This window comes from Serinus canaria, chromosome 5 (genome assembly GCF_022539315.1).
Source record: "Serinus canaria isolate serCan28SL12 chromosome 5, serCan2020, whole genome shotgun sequence".
NCBI lineage: Eukaryota > Metazoa > Chordata > Aves > Passeriformes > Fringillidae > Serinus > Serinus canaria.
In genome coordinates, this window is record NC_066319.1 from 8,395,853 (window position 1) to 8,417,733 (window position 21,881).

General features: G+C 46.7%; 1 protein-coding gene across 2 annotated transcripts; it reads right to left on the reverse strand.

Annotated features, from left to right (window-relative positions):
* Positions 1-5,327: 5,327 nt before the first annotated feature.
* On the reverse strand, positions 5,328-21,822 carry LOC103822124 (acyl-CoA (8-3)-desaturase). Of its 2 annotated transcripts, none has more exons than XM_050974720.1 (12): positions 21,711-21,822; positions 12,116-12,226; positions 11,643-11,840; positions 10,779-10,880; positions 10,519-10,647; positions 9,335-9,395; positions 9,148-9,224; positions 8,569-8,666; positions 8,175-8,271; positions 7,894-7,973; positions 7,372-7,497; positions 5,328-7,159 (listed from the first exon to the last, which is right to left on the reverse strand). In XM_050974720.1, exons 2-12 carry the CDS (start codon positions 12,176-12,178, stop codon positions 7,108-7,110), a joined length of 1,083 nt encoding a protein of 360 aa, XP_050830677.1. In that variant the 5' UTR covers positions 12,179-12,226; positions 21,711-21,822; the 3' UTR covers positions 5,328-7,107. The 2 variants fall into 2 exon arrangements, with proteins under 2 accessions (XP_050830677.1, XP_009095332.2); XM_009097084.4 differs by lacking the exon at positions 21,711-21,822 and adding an exon at positions 14,280-14,533.
* Positions 21,823-21,881: the final 59 nt, after the last annotated feature.

Below are 21,881 nucleotides of genomic sequence, written 5' to 3' on the forward strand. Positions count from 1 at the left end.
AAGCTAATGATGTGTTCATGATCTATGTACATGTGCAGAGTCTTACCTAAATCAATGTTCAGTACTTGAGGTGGTGGCAATAAAATATGCAACAGTTTGCGCAATTTCCTGCAGATGTGGGGTTTTGTGCACATGTGAAAATATCAAGTTACTCCATAGCTGGCTGAAAGTACAAAAAACCCTTCCCATGGCCTTATATTCAGACTTGTACATGTAGCAGCTACTTGAAAAGGAGGAGATAAAAATGTGGGGTTTGGTTTCGTTCTATGAGGAGATGCAGGATAAAGAGCCAGGAATGCATTGGAGTGAACAAATATGGGATGTCTCTGGCTGTACCCACAGTCAGCAGCTGGGACTTTCACTGTTAACACTGCGGGTGCCAGCATCCACCAAACTGGTGGAATTAAGTTTGGGAACTCTAAGATGATTGTCCTCTGTATTAACAGCATGTATAAATATTTATTGTCCGAATTGATTTAGCATCAGATCCCATCCAGAGGGGCCTGTAGCACCCTCTAATATTCTGTTAAAGTAAAATCCCTTCCCAATGTGAAAGCAGAAGCTGCCTCTGTCTCTATTATCCGGGTTACCAAACTGATACTAAAAGCTCAGACAGTGAAAGGCATGGTCCTGCTCACCCAGAGCAACGATTGAGAAACCTGTTAAAGTGATTTACACCACACTTGGTGTTCTGCAACCACTGCCCACACACCTGCCAAAAAGCGTGTCCTACGTTCCTGGGAGCTGGTACACGTGCACAGGGCTGCTCCACAGCCCTGCTCCCATGACTCAGAGCCTCCTTGCACAGGCTCCTGACACAGCTTCCCAGATTTCCAGAAGGACACTATGTGACTGCTCAGCTGGCAGTTGCTGCCTCAGCCCTTTTATTGTCTGTCACCTAAATGTTTGCAGCTTACACTTAATCCACTGGAGATAAATAAATAAATAAATCTGAAAACAAATCTGGTACTGAGACACCCCAGAACATTTGGAAGTGGTTGACAATCTTAGAGGTTTTTCCAGCATTAATGATTCTTGTTTCTAAGAAAATCTTCTTTTCCAGAGAGGATCTTTAGGTCCTGAGTAATATTGTCTTACTTTTTTACAGGGTTTTCATGGAGCCTTGCAATTGGGAACACCTCCCAAGTGGGGCTCCCGGGCGGAACGGGTGCAGAATCTCTACTTTATGAAGTCTAGAGCCTCACCAGAGCTGTTAGATAGAAGACAGACAATTCTGGGTTAAACAGGTCTCCAGAATTAGGTGTCAACAGTGGAGAAAGCTAGAAAAGTGTGACCTTGCACTTCCTTCTGGAAGCAGAGCTGAGTCTCTCTGCCCTGTCCTGGCTGCTCTTGAGCCATGGAACAGCATCTTTGATCAAAGCAGAGATGATCTGAAATGCCTCTGCATCAGGAGGCAGGTAATTTATACAACCTAATTTATATAACATTATACCTAAAATAATACCACCTCATTTATATAGCATAACTATACTTAGAAGAGTTTGTCCTCAAGGGACCCTGGAATGGAGCTCACAGGATACTTTGTGGAGCATACAGGAATGCTCTGCCCTACAGTGGCTCCAAGGAAATTACCTGCATCCATCCACAGTCAGCACACACACAGAGTCTGTTTTTCTTCCTGGATTTCATGGACTCTCCTTCAAGGCTCCCTCTTCTGTGATTATGATGTGCCCCTTCCCAAACACAGCCAGGAAATAGAAATAATTAAAATTATTTTATGTCCAGCACAAAACTTAATGGGGAATCCATAATTCAGGAAAAGGCTGCATTCAGAAAGATCTTTGCAATCTTTTCAAGTGATAAAAAACTTTCATAGTTGGCAAAATTTTGTTTTGGAAAGGAAGAAGAATCTAGTAATTTACTGCTTTTGGATAAAAACATTATAAGGCACCATGTCAGTCTGAAGGAGAAAAGGACCAGGTTTTCCCTTTTTTAGTATATTCTGGGTTGGTGAAATACCACCCTGCATCTCAGATGGAGCTACTTACCAGGAATACCATGTCCCATGAAATGGAAAGAGAAACCTAAAGCAAAACTAAAGGTTTTTTTTTCTAGACAGAGTCAAGTTTGCAATGGAGAACTTGCCTTGAGGGATTTAATTTGCTCAGATATTTAAAATTTTTATTAATTTTGTTTCATTCCTTAGTCCAGATATCAATAGTAAATTAACACAGGATTTTTTTCCCTGTGAACACCATCTTCACACCCTTTGCAAAAGAAGAAAAAAAAACACCTGGGAAAGCCACACCTTCCCTCCCAGCTTTTGGTTGCATTTTATGAGTAAACAATAAAACCCTGAGATGCTAATTAGAATGAGGGCTAAAATTAGGCTCTGTAATAAGCCCTGTGAACCTTCTTATCTAAATCTCCCCGCAGAACAATAAATTGCATTAAAACACATATTATATAATTTTTTTTGCAATTCCTATGAAATAAACCCTTTGCACCCTTCAGCTTCATGAAAGTCAGAATCCCTGGGGCTCTTTTGTGGCTTTAAGATCTAAATTAAGCAGATCTAAAGTTATAAATTCTGTAATTGTCCTCTCCCAAGTTGTTTCAAAGAATAAAACATAACATGATTCAAGCCAAAATTGTTAAATGCCTGTAACAAACCCATTTTGTTTTCTCACTCTTGCATATTTGGGGTTGGCTTTTTTTCAGACCAGGCAGCATTCTTGTTGCATTTTCTGTGCCCAGTGCAGGGCACCCTCTGCTCACGAACTTCTGAATGCTCTGGCTGCCTGAAACTGGGCATCCACAGAAGAGAAACTCCACAAAAGGTGCCCATGCTCAAAAGTTTGTTTTAATACTTGGTTTGTGCAACCTTAATTAGGAACAAAGTGGCCTAAGCCAGGATTAAAACACCCACAGTGGTTCCATGGCTCACGGTCAGAGCACCTTCCCCTGTCTGGCCCCTGGGGGCCTTGGGCTGCCTTCCAGCCTCTGCAGTAAACATGGCACAGCCAATATTTGGCCATAATTCCTTCCCTGGCCTTCACCATCTGCCTCTGTCCTTCCTCAGCCACATATTTTGGGGTATATTCTTAGGGCAATGTAAATATTTTGCCCCAGAGATGTCCCTCATCCTTTAACTTCTACATCCTACCCTGCCTGCAAGGGCACCACTCATAGTTTGCATATTTTGCTACTTCTTTTGCAAAATTTAATTTTCCTTTGGCATTTTAGCAACTTCTACTTGTAGTTCCATGACCTTTTCACTACTCTTTCTATTCCAAATCAGCATCACAGGTTGTCCTTCATCCCTCAAAAATGCTCTCCTGAGTTTGTTTCTCTCCTCTTCCCCAGGGATCTAAGCCCCATAATTTTATACTTACTTCTTTATTTTGGCAACTTTGGAATATTTGCTGAAGACAGAAATACCTGTGACTTTCTAGTCTCACATGTTTCTGATCTTCCTCTATGGATGAGGGGAGAAGAGGGAACAAAACAAAGAAAATGTCAAAGCCTGAGCTCATTGCAGATCTCCACTCACCTTTTATTTTACTTGGGCAACACCCAGCATTTCTTACCTCACCTTGTTTCTTTTTCCTAACCGACTGGGAGATGATCCTGAAAAGGAATTCAGGCTCACTTGCTAGAACATTGGCACCCCTTCTTGCCAGAAGTTATCATTCTATCTTGGTCTGCAGCTAAATGATGGGTTAGTGCTCATCTGAAAAGGTCTATTATGCAGGAGATGACCTAATTAGGATAATACTGCCCACAGGCCTGCCCTGATCTCTTCCTGAGTCAAAGAAAACTTTATACAAGGAATTATCACTCATAAAATTTAGTTATTCTTGAAATTTTATAGTACCCTTAGAGGACAATCTAGCACTGCTCCTGCTAATCGGACTAATCAACCTTGGTACTAAGAATTTGCACTTACACTGTATCTTGAACTGCTATTGATCCACACTTCAGCTGCTGAATATTTCTTTATTACTGACATATTGAAGTATTCTCTGCTCTAAAACTTCTCATTTTATGATCAGGTCACTGCCTCTCCTTTTATTTGGCTCAGAGAATGCCGACAGGTTTATTCTCTCACAAAAAAATCACCAGACCGGCAAGAGCCTAAATGATGAGCTGCAAAAATCAAAAAGCCAGGCTAGTTTTTGGGAGCAAAGCCAAGGGAGATTATTACGGATCAATCAGACCTTTGGAAATTTTGCCTAAGGGGCACCATCATAACCAGCATTTCATATAAGCTGTCATGGCTGTATCATTACCCGCTGTTGTTTCAAAACTATTCTTGGTGGAAATTCCTCCCCATTTTCTGAACATTTAATACCAGTCCCTGTAGGAGATGCAAATCCCAGCGAATTCTCTCCCAGCGTAATCCTTTTCCTTTCCCACCCATGAGCAGTGTTGCATTACTGCACTTGTCCTCTACACCTGACCTGTTAAGAAATCTCTTTATATTCCTTGTAAAGGAACCTTGGGAAGCAGCAAATCCTCCTGATAATGAGACTAAGCTGCGTTCATCATCCATCCTGTGGGATCTACAATCAGCTTGACATCTTCAGGAACAATATCCTCTTACTCCCTGCCATGAGCAGGGACACCTTCTCAGGTTGCTCCAAGCACAGTCCAACCGAGCCTTGGACACTTCCAGGGATCCAGGGACAGCCACAGCTTCCCTTGGCAACCTGTACTGGGGCCTCGCCACTCTCACAGGGAAGAATTCCTTCCCACTACCCCATCTAAACTTCTCTTCTTTCAGTTTGAAGCCATTCCCCCTTGTCCTGTCACTCTATGCCCTTGCCAAGTCTCCTTCATGATCTGATCCTTCCCTTCTGATCCTCTGAGATGTCCTCCTCCCCTTCTGATGTCTGACTGCCACCCTGTGTCTATTCCACAATGTTCAGGTTCCACTGGTAAGGCCAAAAGGTTTCCACTAGATGGCAAAGTTGGGGCTGATGTTCTTCCAAGGTCCTGTAATTCAGTGTATTTCTTCAGCCTGGAAAACTCTGGAGAACTCTTCTCGAGCCTGGAAAACTTCCAGAAATTCAGGACATTCATACCTGGTTATGCTGAGTCAGGTACCCTTTCACTCTTACCCTTCAGGACTGTGAACCTGCTCATCTGTGCTATTTCTCCTGGTTATCCAGGCATTTGGTTTATTGTATGGTGGCTGTTCCCTCTTTTATTATTATTGTGGCAGGGAAAACACAGGAGAAGCACGTTCTGGAGAAAGAGGTTTATGACAGTTCTCTCTCTGTAGCTGTGGCCAGCCGTTTGTTCCACCTTTTACAGAGTGAAAACTCTTGCACAGATGTATTTTACTCTGACGACAGCACAAATTGGTAAGATAAGGAATTTTATTAATAGACATTCCTCCATCCACAGCTGTAATACAAGGGAAAGAAATGGAGCTGGAAAAAACCAAGGTAAAAGAATAACTAAGGCCCACTTCCTTTATGATCTTAATCAACAGGTATTTGATTGTATGATGTATTGTTATTATATAACAATATATTATTATATTACAACAGTAACAGCATTATACATATTATACAGGTATGACAGTATTATTACTCCCATCACAACTCTATCCTGTGCTTAACAACACTCTTGGCCTGAGAAGATCTATTTCTTCCATTCTGTCAACACCTCATCCTCATTTTGGATGTTGATTGGGAAAAATTCCTCAAAATCAACCCATCCCTCCTGGATTCTAATCCACCAGTCCCTGGGGGACCAGAGTGATGGAGCATCTTCCTCAGTGATGTGGCAGGTGCTACATCCTGGTTTGGCATCTGTAACCTTGGGGCAGTAAATTAAAAGGCCCCAGGAAAGGCAGAGAGACTATTCAGTGAATCCCACAGGATTGGAAGGCACATCATCCAAGGGAGGGAGAGCAGCAATGTTTTGGCTGAGGTGTGCCTGTGGATATGCAGCTGAATGAAAAGTTAAACACTTTTAAACAGTGTCTGACCCCACCACATTTCTAACTTCCTTAGATTTGTATGCTGCTCAGGCAGGAACGCCTCTCTCCATGAGCCAGGAATTCTTTCCTTCTAACAAATCACCCAGAGGTCCAGAAAAGCCCAAAGCTTCAGGCAATCACAGAGTGTTTATTCCCTTCACACAGAATCATTGTAGAAGAGTTTGGGCTGGAAGGGACTTTAAAGCTCAGCTCATTCCACCCCTTGCCACGGCTTATTGCATTCCACTAAACCAAGCTGCTCCAAGCCTTGTCCAGCCTGGTCTGGAATGCCTTTGCTTCGCTTCCTGTGTCACTCTTGTAGGGATCCTGGGCATGGATGGGACAGGTTTCTCTCTTTTCTGACTCAGTAATGGCTTCACAACGGAGGAAACCCTTGCAGATCCTCCCGGAATGTAACCAGTGGCCAAATAACCCAGAGGCTTCCCGAGATGTGGAGGGCAGCATTCCCAAAGAATATGGCCCATGGAAAAACTTCTACTTTCCTGTTTCCCTACCTCAATTAGGGCTCTAACTAGATCCTATTCCTAGAGAACTGCTGCCTGCACCTCCCCACCCCACCCTCATGTGTACAAATTAGTCTGGGAGTTCCCTATTACAAAGAGGGATTTGAAAATACTGAACCTACCCCATTCCCTAGAGCTTCCACATTTCCCTAATTCCCACATTCCTTGATTTCATGCTGTCACAACTTTCTTACTACGCTCACAGTGAGAGCCACCCCAAAAAGCCTATGTTAGATAAGAAGCTTCCCTCCTATATACTCAGCAAATTAAGGAGCAGTAGATGGAAAGGAGTCTGTTCCCAGTCCCAAAGCTGCACCCAGCTTGGTGGGACACAACCTCCTCCATCCAGCCTTCTCCCCAGAACTCAGCACCAGAGAAGAGGAATGAAAGAAGCACAAGAAAAAATTAAGAGCACAGATTACAAAAAAAAAACCAAAAACAAAAAAACACACGCAAAAAAAAAAAAAAAAAAAAAAGGAAAAATCATATTAATTACATTCATCCATGGAATTAAGCAGCACCACCTCCCCAAATCTGGCTTAGCCAGCTCTTCTCAGTGCAGGATCTTCAGGGTGACCATCACAGGAGGCAGCAAGGCTGGGGAATTCCTCTGCAGGGATCCACTGCTGCTTACTTATGTAGATAAGCATCGAGCCAGAGCTCCCCTGAATCTTTCAAAGAGCTGCCAAGAGAGAAACAAGGGAATGAACCCCACATTCCATCCAGAGCCTAGTGGGGAGAATTGTACAGATGAAGCAAAGGAGATCATGAAGTGATTTGGGTCCAAAGGGGCCTGTGGAGGCTGCCCCTCCCAGTCTGTTCCCTCCCCACAGTCTGTTTCACCCCACAGCACTGACAGCCCCTGCCGTGGGAACACGGTGGGTCAATACTCACTGCACGATGTCTGCAAAGGCTGTGAGCAGAGGCTTGCACTGGTACTCAATGCCATGCTTGGCACACAGGGACTTCACCAGAGGGGCCACCTTCCAGTAGTTGTGCCGTGGCATTGTAGGGAAAAGGCTGTGGGAAAACGAGGTGCTGATTCAATGGCATCCCTCACCACCACATGGAATCCTGGCCCCGCTGCTGGGCCTAATTCTGGAAATACCCCAAATTCCTCTTGTGCCAAAGCCAGGGGTGCTCTGCAATGGTCCCTCTTGTGTCCTTTCAGTGCCTGTGCTGGGAATTCTCCCCCCTGTGCCATGAAGCTTAGATCTGAAGTGGTGCTGCTGCTCCCTGGTGCTCCTCCAGAAATTTTCTTTTTGGAGTTCCTGTTCCACCCCCACATAAAGAGCACAAAATGAACCCACATTATCTTTTATTCCTGTCTCAGCTGACAGAGGGACCTTGGAGGCTCTTCAGCCCTGGTGTATCTAGCACTCCTTGGAACTATTCCCAACCCCTGTTTCCACTCACTGGTGCTCAATCTGGAAGTTCAGGTGGCCACTGAACCAGTCATTGAACAAGGACTGATGAACGTTGCAGGTTGCCTGGAGCTGAAAGAAAAAAAAGAAGTCCTGTTTTAAGTATTATTTTAGCAATACCCGTCTCAAACACGGGTTTCTCATCTCCAGAGGAATTCTGGCTGGACACAACAGCTCCAGGAGTTATTTCCAGCCAACACAAGGTGGCCAGGCTGAGATAGATGGATTTTACACACCCAGAACTGTCACAGATCTCCATAAATAACATCTCACCTGGGTAGAGAACCAGTCCACATTCTTATCATAATCAATGTGCATGGGGATGTGATTCATTTGTGTGACCCAGACAAACCAGTTGCTTTCTATAAACCTGTGCAAAAACAAAAAACATCACAGATCACACACCCATGATGTGACAAATCAGTACAAAACATTTGTGCACACACCAGCTGGTTGTTGCCTGACACCAGAAACACAAACAGATCAGACCTACACACACCTTCCACCTCCTGCAGCCTGATAGGAAACCACCCCTGTCCCACTGAAAGGATCAGGAGAGAGAACAGGGAGTGATGAGAGAACTAACCAGGAGGCTGGAGACAAGCTGACACAAAGGACTGATACAAAGTGGGCAGAGAAAATGCTGGAGTTGTAAGGTGGATGATACCTGACTAACAGGTGGAGCCCAAGGGTTCCCTTCACACCCAGGAAGGGCAAGTAGGTGAGGAAGAATCGTATGTAGAAGGACAGCATCCAGGCCAGGTCCTGTAGTACAGGGGACAGGGAAAACTTCATTAGAAGGAAGAATTTCTGACTTCTGAATTTACCATCACTCCCTTTAAAATCTCCCATAACATCTTCTACTCATCAATTTTTCCTCCCCAGCCTCATCACAAAGTAACTTGACATCAGCCATTGCCTGTGCTCAGGAATTATCCTGGCTCCATGAGCCCAGCAGAGGGCCAACACCAGACAGGACATGCTCTAAATCACCACATCTTCCCTTGGATCTAAAGAGGAACCAAGAAGTGAGAAACCCAAAACCCAGAACACCAGAGAACATCTTTTGCTCCCCAGAGGATCTTTCACAAAGAAAGGCTGTGGAAGATCCCCCTTAGGCAAACACCATTCCCAAATCTATACCCACATCCTTTGCTGCAGACACACACAACTCCCAGTAAATCTGGCACTGGAATTCATCCCTAAACCCAGGAGAACCCCCCTGGCCCCCGTGGAGCTGACTCACCACCCACTGCTTCCGCTGCACGGCGAAGTAGAAGATGTACCACTGGAAATAAAGGGGCACCAGCGCTGGGGGACCGACTGCAGGGACAAACAGAGCCATGAATTATCCCAGCAGGATGGGATGGAATGGGAAAACAAGGGGCAGAGTGACTGCTGGCCATGGAAGTGCACAGGGGGAGGTTACTCACTGATGAAGAAGTACTTGTGCTGGTGGTTGTAAGGCATGAATTTCTTCTTTTGCACACCAAGCTGTTAAAATACACAAATTACTCAGGCCATGAAGACACCTGTGCACACACTCCTAAACTTCCAGGAAATGTTCTATCCAACCAAGCCAGCAACCACCATCCCCTGGGACCTCAGCCTGGATCAGTTTTCACCCTGCAGAAGAGGCTGGGCAGTGCCTTGTACACACACAGCAACCAGCACAGGAAGCTCTGTCCCTACAGAGGGCACAAGCTGCCTAAAAATGCTGAAATAGAAACCCACACAAAGAGTTTGCTGACAAAGCAGTGCTTCAGAATTAAAAAACCCCAAGCTATGGTATTGTTATGATACTGTTAACGAAGATGGCAGTGTGTGGAACTCCCATCTCCTGGCAATTAGTCTGGAAAACAGAGAAGTGAGCAACTAGGCATGAAACTGTGTCCACAAGAATGAGGGTGAACATTTTATCTTCCCTCTGAGGCTGCTCATTTTTCAGTGTTTGCTGTACAAACATAATGGATCAAGCCCTCTGGCTTCCTTAAGGAATGCCCTGTACATGTTCAAATTAATTCCCAATAGCCCATCCCTTAATTTCAATACAAATCAAAGCATTTTAAGCGACACTACAAATTTACATATCTTTTTTTTACAGGACAACAAATGCTAAAGCCATTCATTTAACTGCAGAGCTGTACCAGAAACAGAGCTGGACTCCAGATGGGAACCACTGTGACACCCACTGCCAGGCTGAGACCACTGAAATAGCTTCTTTGATCAGGAATTGTACAAGTTCCAGACAGCCCTGGCTTGTCATCTGCTGCTTCCATCCCCAGATCACTACAATTAGTCACACTGATCTTGGCAAAAGAGAACAACTTGCAATTCTGATCTTCATAAAACTGAAATTCTCTCATCAAGGGAAATAGGAACTGGTAATCGTGGCAAATATTTCATTCTTATCTTCCAACCCTGCAAAAATAACTTTGAGTGAAGTTTTAAGAATACTAAGGTCTCAGAATTGCTGGAGTATTACTGAAGAATATTAGGGACTAGTGGAAGGCAAAGTAGTACCATATAAAATCATACTAATTAGTGTCCAAGCTCTCTGCAGCTTCCCAAATTTGAAACCTATTGCTGTCACTTCCCAGCTTCTCTCAGGTCTCACCTCCACAGAGAGGGTTTTCCCCAAAGCAAAGAACAAGGGGTGCATGTTGACATCGGGATCCTTCCGGAAGCAGTTGGGTTTGGCGTGGTGCTGGAAGTGGAGGTGATTCCACCAGCTGGCTGGGGCTCCCTGTGGGAATAGATGAGAAGAAAGTGCCCTAAAGAAGGTGGATCTTCTGCCCTCAGTTCTCTCCTTACCCTGGGATTGGCTCTGGCAGCAGAGCAGGGCTCTGGCAGCCCCTCCCCACACCCAGCGCTCACCTTGAGGTGGCCGATGACAAACTTGTGCACCCAGTGGTTCCACCTGGACTTGCTGAAGACTGACAGGTGTCCAAAATCATGCTGGAGCCAGCCAGCCTGGGCCTGGAATTAAGAATACAACAGTGCTGCTGGGGAAGAAGAACTATCAGGAGGGACTGTGTCTGAAAAGGGCTTTCTTCTCCCACTCCCACGCTCCTCACAACGTATCCCTGGATAGCAAAAGCGCTTCCACTGCCAGGGCCCAATCCCAACTCTCCTTCTTCACTATACACCAGTGCACTCCAGACTCTGCCTAATGACTTTTAGTCCTGGACAGTTGTTTCCATGAGGAAGGGAAAAAAAGTCATGGGAAAAAAACAGCCACAGAGCTGAGAACCAGCATTTATTCCCTCACAAAACTGCTCTGAAATCGGCAACAAAGTCTCCTTTAAGGAGCAGCTTGCTGCTGCCTCCTCCAAGTACTTGTAATTCCAAGGGGCTCACTCTGCCACAGGAGGAATAGCTGGGGCTTTGAGAGCTGCTCTGCCCTCTCCTCTAACTCCCTGCAAGTTCCCATGGGAACACAGTGGCTTGGCCCCTGCACACTGCCTTGGAGTTCTGGCACTGTGGAGCTCAGGAGCAGGGCACGGCTTTCATCGTGTGCGGAAGGCTGGAATAAAGAAGGCTTTGATGGAATATGGAGAGGAAAAAGCAAGGCAAAGTCTGCTCTACCACAGCAGCATGTGTAGTTTTGCCTTTTGGTGGAATCCAGAGAGAAGCGGGATTTGGGGAAGTCCATGATGATAAGATCCGTCCCCTGCTTATGGCAACAAGCCCCCAAGTCCCAAATTTGGCTTTCTGGGGCTTATTTGTGTAATTGCTCACCTGGACAGTGCCTAGAAGCACAGCAGAGAAGAGGAAAGGCACCAAGGATGCTCCAAAATACCAGATTATGAGCCAGGCTGCAACATCCAGCATCAAGATGTGGCAGAGACAGAGGATGAAAAAGGCATGGTTGGGCTGGAGAAGCCCCATCCTCTCCACGGTGGCACGGAGCTCACGGAAATCCTCCACCAGCTTTTTCTGTGGGGAGACCCAAAAGCATCCACTGGTCAGAAAACACCTCGGGAACATCAATAGGAGCACAGTTTTCACTCTCAGGGATGAAAAGGGGGAAAGCTGAGGGTCACCTGGAGACAAATCTTTGCTAAAACTACAAATAATGATGTGAAATGAAGCTTCAGCCAACAGTGATTCCAGGAGATCCTATGATCTTATGTACAGGGAGTTCTGCCTGCCAGTCAGAAAAGTTAAACAGTACAATTTCAACCCCCAAAACAAGTTTTTATGACACTCACGTTCTTGCTGGGCTCAAAGCTGGGCTGATCTGGTGCCAGTTCCCCAATCAGGAGAGGGTTCATGTACTTCCTTACCAGTGCCTTGTCAAGATGAAAAGCAATGAAAGGATCCTGAAATGCAGACAGAGGAACAGGATGAAGAAAACCATCATTCAGGTGGCAGCAAAAGAAATCTATTCCATGATATGCTGGACCATTCAAAAGATTCCTGTTGGGGAACCAGTTACTTTTATTATTTAAATGTGGTGTCAATCTCCATGGCAACCAGGTAAAAAAACCCCATTAGTGGCTGCTACCACTACAGATTCTGTCCCTATATTTAAATTACAAATCCTGTAGGCACACATGGCACTTTGGCATCTAATTCCTGATCTCCCATTTACCTCCATTTTTCTGATGGCCAATTTAGCATATTTTTACAATCTCCCTCAACCTAAGGATGTGGGGTTTTTAAATTTTCTATGACAATATAGCTTGCTGGGCATCACTTTGTAAGATTCTTGCACCATGCACTGTTTATCACGATAATTACTAGGCCATCATTGTGTGCTTTTAAAATAAAATGTACTTTTAAAAGATCTCTGGTCAGGAAAGGGGTTAAAAATCTGGCTGGTGTTGCCAGCTCTAGGTCAGCTGTAGCATCCTCCCTGCTCAGGGTCACTGAATAAAGGAGGGAAAAAGAGGGGAACTCTCTTTTTGAGTGAGACATTTGCATTTTCTCATTAGAAAAGGGGGGGGAAATGGGAAGGAGTATGTGGGCAGAGCAGGGGAGGATGGTACCACACATTTAGACCAATCCTTTCCACGGAGGCTGTAAAACCTGGAGCGCAATCCCAGCTGGGGGTTAGGGGACGGCTGACTGCACCTTCTGGAAATCAGAACAGCAAACCAGAGGAGTTCTTCCTTCACTTCCCACTTTTCCTGGTTTTGTGGAGCCTCGTTCTTTTGATCCCCAGGGTCAAAACCACGAGGAAATAAAACTTGGCAGGGGTTTCTGAGCGGTCAGCAGTTCAACTGCAGCCAGCAGTGGCACTGATATCATCACCATCACCTAAAGAATGCAGCTGGCTGCAATCCCACCGTGCTGCCCTGCTCACTCCATGGGCTGACCCTTTTCTGGTCACAGAAACTCAGAATGTTCAGGTGAGAAAGGCTCTTCAGAGCTCACCTGGTTCACCCCTCCCACGGACACCTTGCAGGTTGCTCCGAGCTCCACCCAGCCCAGGCTGGAACACTTCCAGGGATGGGGCTCTACCACTTCTCTGGGCAAGCTGTGCCAGTGGCAGGGCTTTGAAAATGCACATGTGCACCCTGACCTCACGAAATGTTGCAAATTCAATTGTTATTTTTGGCTTGAAATTATAGTCCTACCATGGGATCTTCACGTGGAGATCTCAAGTTCCAGCCTGGCCGAAACACAGTCCATCAACAGCATCCCAGAGGTGGATTCCCACCCCATATCCACTCTTGGGCCCAAACACGCGCATTGGGAGAGATTCATGGAAAAGGCACAAGCAGACAAAGGAAGGAAACACCAGTGGCAAAGCCACCCTACTCCAGCAGCATTTACTCCACTCTGCAACAGCCGCTGGCACTCAGACACGAGTGATTCATTCCTTTTTCGTGACTGAAATACGACTTTCAGTGATATTCTGCTCTTGTGCCGTCTCTCGGGTTCGGGAAGTTGGAGGAGGGCGAAGGCACCCGCGCAGCAAACAACAACTCTGTCACCGCGTGCGGCACACGGGGGGCAGCACCCGACACTCCTCTGCGTGCAGAAATTACTGAGGGGGTTTGGGGTGCTTTTCATTCCCGGCTAAGGCTTTTTAGTCATTCCTTCAGCAGCGCTTCCTTGCAACAACAATCCCAAACAATTCCCGGCGGAGCGTGCGCGCTGTGTGTTCCCTTGCACACCGCTCCCAGCGTACGCGTGTGTGGCACAGCCGAGTGTCCGGGCGTGCGACACAGGCGCCGTGCGTGCTCCCAGCCCCAGGGATCCTGCTCCCAGGGAAACTGCTCCCAGCCCCAGGGATCCTGCTCTCAGCCCCAGGGATCCTGCTCCCAGCCCCAGGGATGCTGCTCCCAGCCCCAGGGATCCTGCTCGGCGCTCATCCCTCCTCCAGTCCTCCCTGCCGAGCTGCCGGGGCCGCAGTCGGCCGCTCACCGTGGCGTCCTGCCCGGCGTAGTGGCTGATGACCCGGGAGCCCCCCGGGTGTCTCCGGCAGAAGCGGCTGATGTCGTACACCTTCCTGTCGATCACCAGCCAGCGCTCCTGCGGCGCCGGCCCCCGCCCGTTCCGCTGCCCGATCTCCTCCCAGGTGAAGCGCCGCATCTCCCCTTGGACGGGCTCCGAACCCTCCATGGCCGGGATCGGCTCGCCCTGGCTCGGCTCGGCTCGGCCCGGCCCGGCTCCGCCTCCCCAGACCCCCCCGCCCAGCCCGGTCCCCCCCGCCCACTGGGCTGCGCCCGCCGTGCCCCCGCCCCCGGGGCCAGAGAGGGGCGGCCGCGATGCCGGGGCATTCGGGGCTGCACACGGTCGGAAGGGAACTCGGGCTGTCCGGGCTGGGATGGCTGCCAGAGTCATTTCGCTGAGAGCAGCGAGTCCCCCAGCACTGCCCAGCCCATCAGTCACAGAACCACGGGAGTGTTCGGGTTGGAAGGGAGCTCTGGAGATCGTTCAGTTCAACCTGACCCTGCCAAGGCAGGGTCACCTGGACCAGATGGCACAGGATCCAGGTGGACGTGGAGACTCCAGAGAGGGGGACTCCACATCCTTCCTGAGGTCCCTGAGCAGCCTGTCCCAGTGCCCTGCCATCCTCAATGTAAAGAAGTTCTTCCTCACGTTGAGGTGAAACTTCTGGAGTTTTAGTTTATAGCCTTTGCTCCTCGTCCTGTTGCTGGACATCTCAGAAACACATTTCCAAAGGCTACAGACACGTGGATTTTAAATCCCCCAGCTGATTCCACCACTGCCCCGACAGTCTGTTCCAGGGCTTGTCAACCCTTGACAACAATTCTCCCTCATATCCAACTTAAACCTCCCCTGGCACACCTTGAGGCTGTTTCCTCTTGTCCTGTCCCTTGTTAGCTGGGGGAGCGACCAACCCCCACCTGACTCCACTGTCCTTCCAGGTGATGCCTAGAGAGGCTACCTGGAACAGAGGCTAGACAGAGTTAAAGGAATAAAGTAGGTATTTATTAAAAGGCCTTCAAAGGATACACCTTGGGCACAACAAGAGCCTGGCCATGTCTCTACCCAAGATGGACCCAAGATGGACCTAAGATGAAGGACTAGTCATGAGTTTTCACACTTTTATAAGTTTTGGTCCATTTATATATTGGGGTTAATTGTCCAATTACAGCTTCAGGTTATCAAGTCCCAGTTTGCTCTCCTCAATTCACTGGCTCGAAGCTGCAATGGTGCCTTGGTTCTGGGGCTGGAAAAGGATTGCTTTGTATAACTAAACTGTGAACACAACTTTATGTGAAGTTCAGAGTTATATACTAATGCAGTGCAGAATCTGGAAAATATGAAAGCTAAAGGCATCTCACGGAGTTTCCCTTCCTCACACTCAAGTTCCTTCTTTTGAACCACTTTTACAACCTGTTTCTCCTTATTTCTATGTTGACTGTGACATATCTTCCCTACCCTTGATTTTGCTTCCCCTTTCCAGAAGATCCTTCCCTCTCTTCCATATGTTTTCCCTTCCAGCTGCCTCAGCCTTTCCTGTTCCTGAGGTTCCTTTTGGCTGCTCATGCCTGGATATGCAGCCAGAGGGAGGGAAGGTGTTGCCACAGGTAAATCACATCAAAACCCTGCAGATGATTCTTCAGACAGCAGAATAATGCTGGAAGAGTGAATGATGCTAAAACAGACCAATCCCTCTGTGTGGCACTTCATCCATATGAGTTACAAATTAAAATTCCTCTCCCCACACTCATCTCCCTTTCCATAGCAGCACCAGCCTTCTCCCTGAACTCTGTTATTGATCCCAGATTTCTTTGTTTCCATTCACACCTTCCAATCTGACCTAGTTACAGCAATTCCAGTTGAAGGTAACCATAGAAACAAAGAGCCACCAGACTGCATCACCTGATGGCTACATCATCTTGGAATTCTGTGCCTGCAAAATACTGGATGGAATGTTTTTATTTCCATCCCTTCAGCAATTCATATTAATAAACACTAGTGGATGTTTAGTATCTTTAAAAACATAATTATATTCAGAACAGTGCAGTAATTATTTCAAATTCTCTTTTCCCCCATCATCAATTGCACAACAGAATATTTATCCTAAATTTAGTTGATATTTATGATCTTATATCATGAATACAGGCGACATGCAGAGATCAGTTTTCTTTTTCCTATATTTGTTAAAAGCAAATAAATTACATCTTCCTACAGAAGTTAACCCTTTGGATACTTGCTTTGAGGGATCTTAACAGGCAAAAAGCTCCACTGCACTTGATAAAATCCACTCTTGTTCCCTTCATGTGCTTCCTCTGGTTTCAGCAGCCATAAGGGCTGTTAATGTCTTATTACACAAATTATACAACAGCCCTTGGAATTTTCTTCCAAGCTCCTTCTGACATGAAATCCCTGATTGTGATTGTTTTCCCCTCAGCAGATGATTCAAGACAAGCCAGGGAAGCTCCTGGAATCACCAGCTCTAAGCAGTGAAGGTTTCTGTGTCCTGCCAGTTGCCAGCAGTGCTTGTTTGCCCTGCCCTTGCCCCACTCAGGATCTCAATGGATGTCTCAGAGACAAGAACAGGACCTTTGTCATGAAAACTGACAGGAAAAAAACAGCTGCTGTTATAGACTCACCAGCACCCTGCATCCAGCTGGGATTCCTGGCATCAATCCCTGCTGGAACACAATTAACCAGGTAAAATGAGTCCTTCAGTGCCCTGACTCCTTGTTTTACCTTCACTGCTTCCACCTCTGTATCTGCTGTCACCATCATGCTGTGACCCAGCTCCCCAGAACCCAGAAACTACCATGAACCACCAAAAATCCAAGGGGACGGAAGAGATGCTCTTTGGTTCACTCCTCTGATCAGCCTGCAAATCTGGTGACTGGGGATCACCAGAATTTGGAGAAAATATATTAAAATTCCTTATTTCACTACCATGATTTGGCTGGAACACACTTTAAAATACCCAAGTGACCTGGGTGGTGAGGGATCACTAAATATTCACTAAATATTTGGGCATCTGGTGACCAAACCAGTAATCAGGAAAAGAGGGAGATGAGTTGAAAGTACTGCAGTCTTTTTTTTCTCCTTTTAGAGAAAATGAGTTACAGTGATGGATGATGAGGTCTGAAACCACAGGGAAAAAAAAAATGAAAACAACAAATGCTGAAAAAACAGTTTAAAAGGGCAGAGCCTAAAAGAAGACTCAGTTCTTGGCTTTGATTCAGCTTAAGAAAAGCTGAAGATTCCAGGCACAGGGGAATTGTGGTAGCATGATTTACAGGCTTCTCTCATCAGTGCAATTAAAACAGCCATGTTGATGAAGCAAATGCAGCAGGAAACCACTAATTTTGTCATTATGTTACTACCAGGGCAGAGCCTGACAGACCCTGTAACACCATTCCTACACCAGGCTTAGGATCCACTGCAAGCATCTGTGTAACACCAGCAGAAGAGGGAGAATTGGAAATATTGCCTTCTTGTTGTCTTATTGGGAATGAGCTGGAACACTGGAATAAGTTGGCCTACATGGTTAGTGTTGTACCCAGAACTGTTTGTTAGGGTTGCTAACACTTCATACTCACAATAAAGTCTTGATTTTCCATACAAACAGTGTAACTTCATGGAGTATTTGCTCAGCGCTCTGCTCTAATAACTCAACTGACTGATAAATGCAAAAGTGACTGTTTAGATGCAAAAAAGACTGAGATTGTGAGGAGTTTGCATCTTGGCAGGAAAAGCATCCAGGAATTACCCTGTGTAAGGGAGGAGATAAAAATAAGGTTATTTTTTGTCCTTCAGAAGTCATAAATTCAGATTAGCAACTGAGGGAGTGAGGGTGGTGATTGTTTAGAGTTCTACACTTTTCAAAGCAAAACCTGAGCAAGGAAAAAAAGGAAAAGATCTGATGATAACATGGGAATACCAGCAGGACTTTCACTAGAAATCATTACAAAGCAGCATCAGAATAGAGCATTTCTCTCCTTATTCCTGCCCTGCTGCAGTGTCTGCTGCTTCCTGAGTGTGATTCCCTGCTCCACTGGCAGTTCGTGCCCTGACCCTGATAAACCCATGGCAGCCCAAGATCCACTGCAGAATGTGGAATCCCTGCCAGCCATGGCCACACAATGGGGATTTCTGTTCCTCTGTTGGTTGTTTCCCTCTCAAAGTACCTCAGCTCTCAGCCACTCTCCCAGGACTAGAGAAAAAGTGGAATATGTCAGAGTGAAAAACATCAAGGAAATCTTTGGTAGCAGTTTGTTTTAAATGCATGGACTGCTACAGCACTCCCACCTAATCACTGGGTTCCCTCGCCTCAGGCTCCAGCCCCCCATGCCCTGCCCAGCTGTTTCCCACTGTGTTTGAAGTTATTATTCATTTTTATGTTCAGAGCTCCTCAGCCTTTCCCTCTTGTGAAAGACAGGGAAAACCTGGGGTCTTTTCTCCTTATTTTTATTTGGCAGAAAGGAAAAAGGTATCAAAAAAGACTATAAAAAGTATCAAAAAGTTTAAAGGTACAGCTAAATCTGATTTTCACTCTGTTTAACCCCCCAAATCCGCAGTTCCTGCCTTCTTCCCCTTCAGAAAACTGCTCTGTGTCTTTCCCCAGTTCACTGCTCTTTCCTGCTGCCTTCTTTTCCCACCACATGCCTTGGAGCCATCTGGCCTCACCAAGTGGTGGATCTCATACTATAAATTGGGTGAAAAGGAGGATTTTCCCTGCATCCATGAGGATTGCAGCACAGCTAAGGGGAATTTCCATGTGCTGGTGCCAGTCTGCGTGCTGCTGTCAAAGTCTAGTCCTTTCTAAAAACCAAATTAAAAGAAACTTATCAGAGTTTGGAAAAAAACTTATCAGACCTTGCCTCCTACATAAAACTCCACAATGGGATGAGACAACAAACACAGAAAATGTTGTGGTTTTGCTACATTTTTAAAGCGCTTTCCTCAGGGAAAAGGAACTTTTTTTACATTAAACCAATGCACGAGACAGTGTAAAGATACCTGAGCTACCAATTTTCCCTGCTTTTTCACCATTCCAGTCTACCCCAGTAAGAAATCCTTCACTGACTCATTAGCTGAAGAGCAGACATGCCACTTCTCTGTGTGCTCCCTGCAAAAACTCTTCCACTTTTACATCCCCCCTTCCTATACTTTGCTCCCTTTCACAATCCTCACCTTTTCTGCCCACATCTCGTGACTCTTTGGTTAAACTCAGGGCTTTTATGTCCCTCACACAAGCTCTTTGTGCTGCTAAAGCTACACCGGGCAGCGACCGCAGCCTTTCACCCACTTGGCCATAGAGCAGAGCCTGTTCTCATCTCTTTGCTGGGGCTGGTTTGAGTCCCAGGAGCCAAAGAAAACTCGGAACAAGCCCTGCCTGAAGCCTGACAGCCTGGCTGGCTGTGCTGCAGGAGGCTGAGAGCAACAGGGATTATTTCAGAAGCATCTTTCAATGGCTTGCCATTAAGTTACGGTGCAATTTTCCATGGGAAATATCCAGGTGGGGAATTCTGGGAGCTGATTTTGATTCTTTGTCCATCTACAGGTAAATTCCAAAATGAACCAACCTCCTTTTCAGCTTATTTCATAGACTTAACATAGAATCCTGGAATGGTTTGGGTTGGGAGGGACCTTAAAGCTCATCCCATTCCAACCCCCTGCCAGGTTGGATGGGGCTTGAAGCACCTTGCACTATCCCAGGTTGCTCCAAACCCCTCCAGCCTGGCCTTGGACACTTCCAGGGATAGGGAAGCCACAGCTTCCCTGGGAAACCTGTGTCAGGTCCTCTCCACCCTCACAGGGAAGGATTTCTTCCTGAGATGTACATATCCAGGCCCATCTACAGGACTAAAATCCCCAAATTCAAAGAACTCGGTGAACTTTTCCCTCACCACAAGCAACAAGTTTCAGGTCCACCTTAATGTGGTGTCTGGCTGTAATTTAGTCTGATTCTTGTCACAGGGCTATTTTGAACTAAACTAAATAAAACTTGCATGTCTTAGCAAAACATTCCTGTCATTTCTGACTTTCCTCACCCCACACCACAGGCAAAGATTGTCTAACAGGCTGAAGCCATCCTGCAGCATTAACACCAGGCAGAAACAGAGGAAAGCTCTGGCATGGCACAAAGCTAAAGAGGAAAGATTTGGGTTGGAAGAAATCCTTCCCTGTGAGAGTGCTGGGGCCCTGGCACAGATTTCCCAGAGAAGCTGTGGTTGCCCCATCCCTGGAAGTGTTCCAGGCCAGGTTGGATAGGGCTTGGAGCAGCTGGGGACAGTGGAAGATTTCCCTGTCCATAGCAAGGGATTGGAACTGGATGGTCTTTAAGGTCCTTTCCCACCCAAATCCTTCTGTGATTCTATGGTTAACCCTGTGAGTTCCTTCCCCTGCTTAGGCCCTGCTCTGCCACTACAGAAAGGATTAATAATCCTCCCACTTCTTCATGCAAAATAATCACAGGAAAAGATTCCTATTGCCAGGAAAGCTGGGGATCACACCTGCCTGGCCCTGGAAATTGGCCACAGGTCCTGTCAGAGGTAAACAAAGCCGCAGGGAAAGAGGTCTGTGTTGTTTTTGTCCTTGCCACACCACACCTTGCGTAACCTAACACAGGAATTGTGTACAACGAAGTGCCCCACGGCAAGGAAAAGATGGCAAAGATGGCATTATCCCACCTGTTAATAAAAGCATGGCCTGGGGCAGCAGAGCTCAACCAGCTCTGCCTGTGCCACAGCAAAGCTGTGAAATCTGGCAGCCACCAGCGGCAGCCTGGCAAAACCAGAGCAAAACAATGCAGATTTCAGGCAGAAGAGCAATAGCTCCTTTCTGAGCTCAGCAGTGAATAGTGGGGTGGGAAGTCTGGGGGGGAAATGGCAGGAAAAGGAGGAAAAAGCAGGGCAAAAAGTATGAAAGGGGGGGGGAAGGTAAAAAATAGTTAAAGGAGAGGGGAAGGAGGAGAAAAGGGTGGAAAGACAGGAAGCAGGAAGAGGGGTGAAGTGAAAAAAGAGGGAAAAGGAGTGGAAGGGGAAAAGGCAGGAAGGGGAGAAGGGGAGAAGGAGAGAAGGGAGTGGAAAGGGGGCAAGAGGGAAGAAAAGGGGAAAGAGATGACGAAAGGGGGGAAGAGGGAAGAAAGGAAAACGGGAGAAAGGGAGAAAGGTAGAAAAAGTGGGAAAGAGGAGAAGGAAGAAAAAGGGGATAAAGGGAGGAAAAGGAGGGGAAAGGAGAGAAGTGGGAAAGGTGGGGAAGGGGAGGGGGAGAAAAGGGAGGAAGAAGGAGAGAGCAGAAAAGGATATGAAGAAAAAAAGAAAAGAGGGAAAAGGAAGAGGGGGAAAAAGAAGGGGAAGGGCAAGAAAAATAACGCGGGAAAAGGGAAAAAAAAAACACCAGCGGGGGCACCTCTTTACATCAGGAGCCAAAAAATCTCGAGGACACGAAGCTCGGAGCGGGAGGTGGAGAAGGAGGAGGAGGAGGCGGCGAGGGGCTCCCGTCCCCCAGCGGTCCCGGCCCGCAGCCGCTTCGAAAGATCGGGCAGGGCCAATGGGCGGGAGCGGGAGGGCGGCGGGACAG

What these genes read in the sequence shown, in the direction of transcription:
- LOC103822124 (XM_009097084.4), bottom strand. Translation starts at nt 14,477, where the DNA reads ATGGAGGGTTCGGAGCCCGTCCAAGGGGAGATGCGGCGCTTCACCTGG. An exon ending in TGCTTCTAGGCACTGTCCAG is followed by an intron (nt 10,881 to 11,642) that starts GTGAGCAATTAC and finishes TCTTAATTCCAG; the next exon opens with GCCCAGGCTGGCTGGCTCCA. An exon ending in TGCAGCGGAAGCAGTGGGTG is followed by an intron (nt 8,667 to 9,147) that starts GTGAGTCAGCTC and finishes CCTGTACTACAG; the next exon opens with GACCTGGCCTGGATGCTGTC.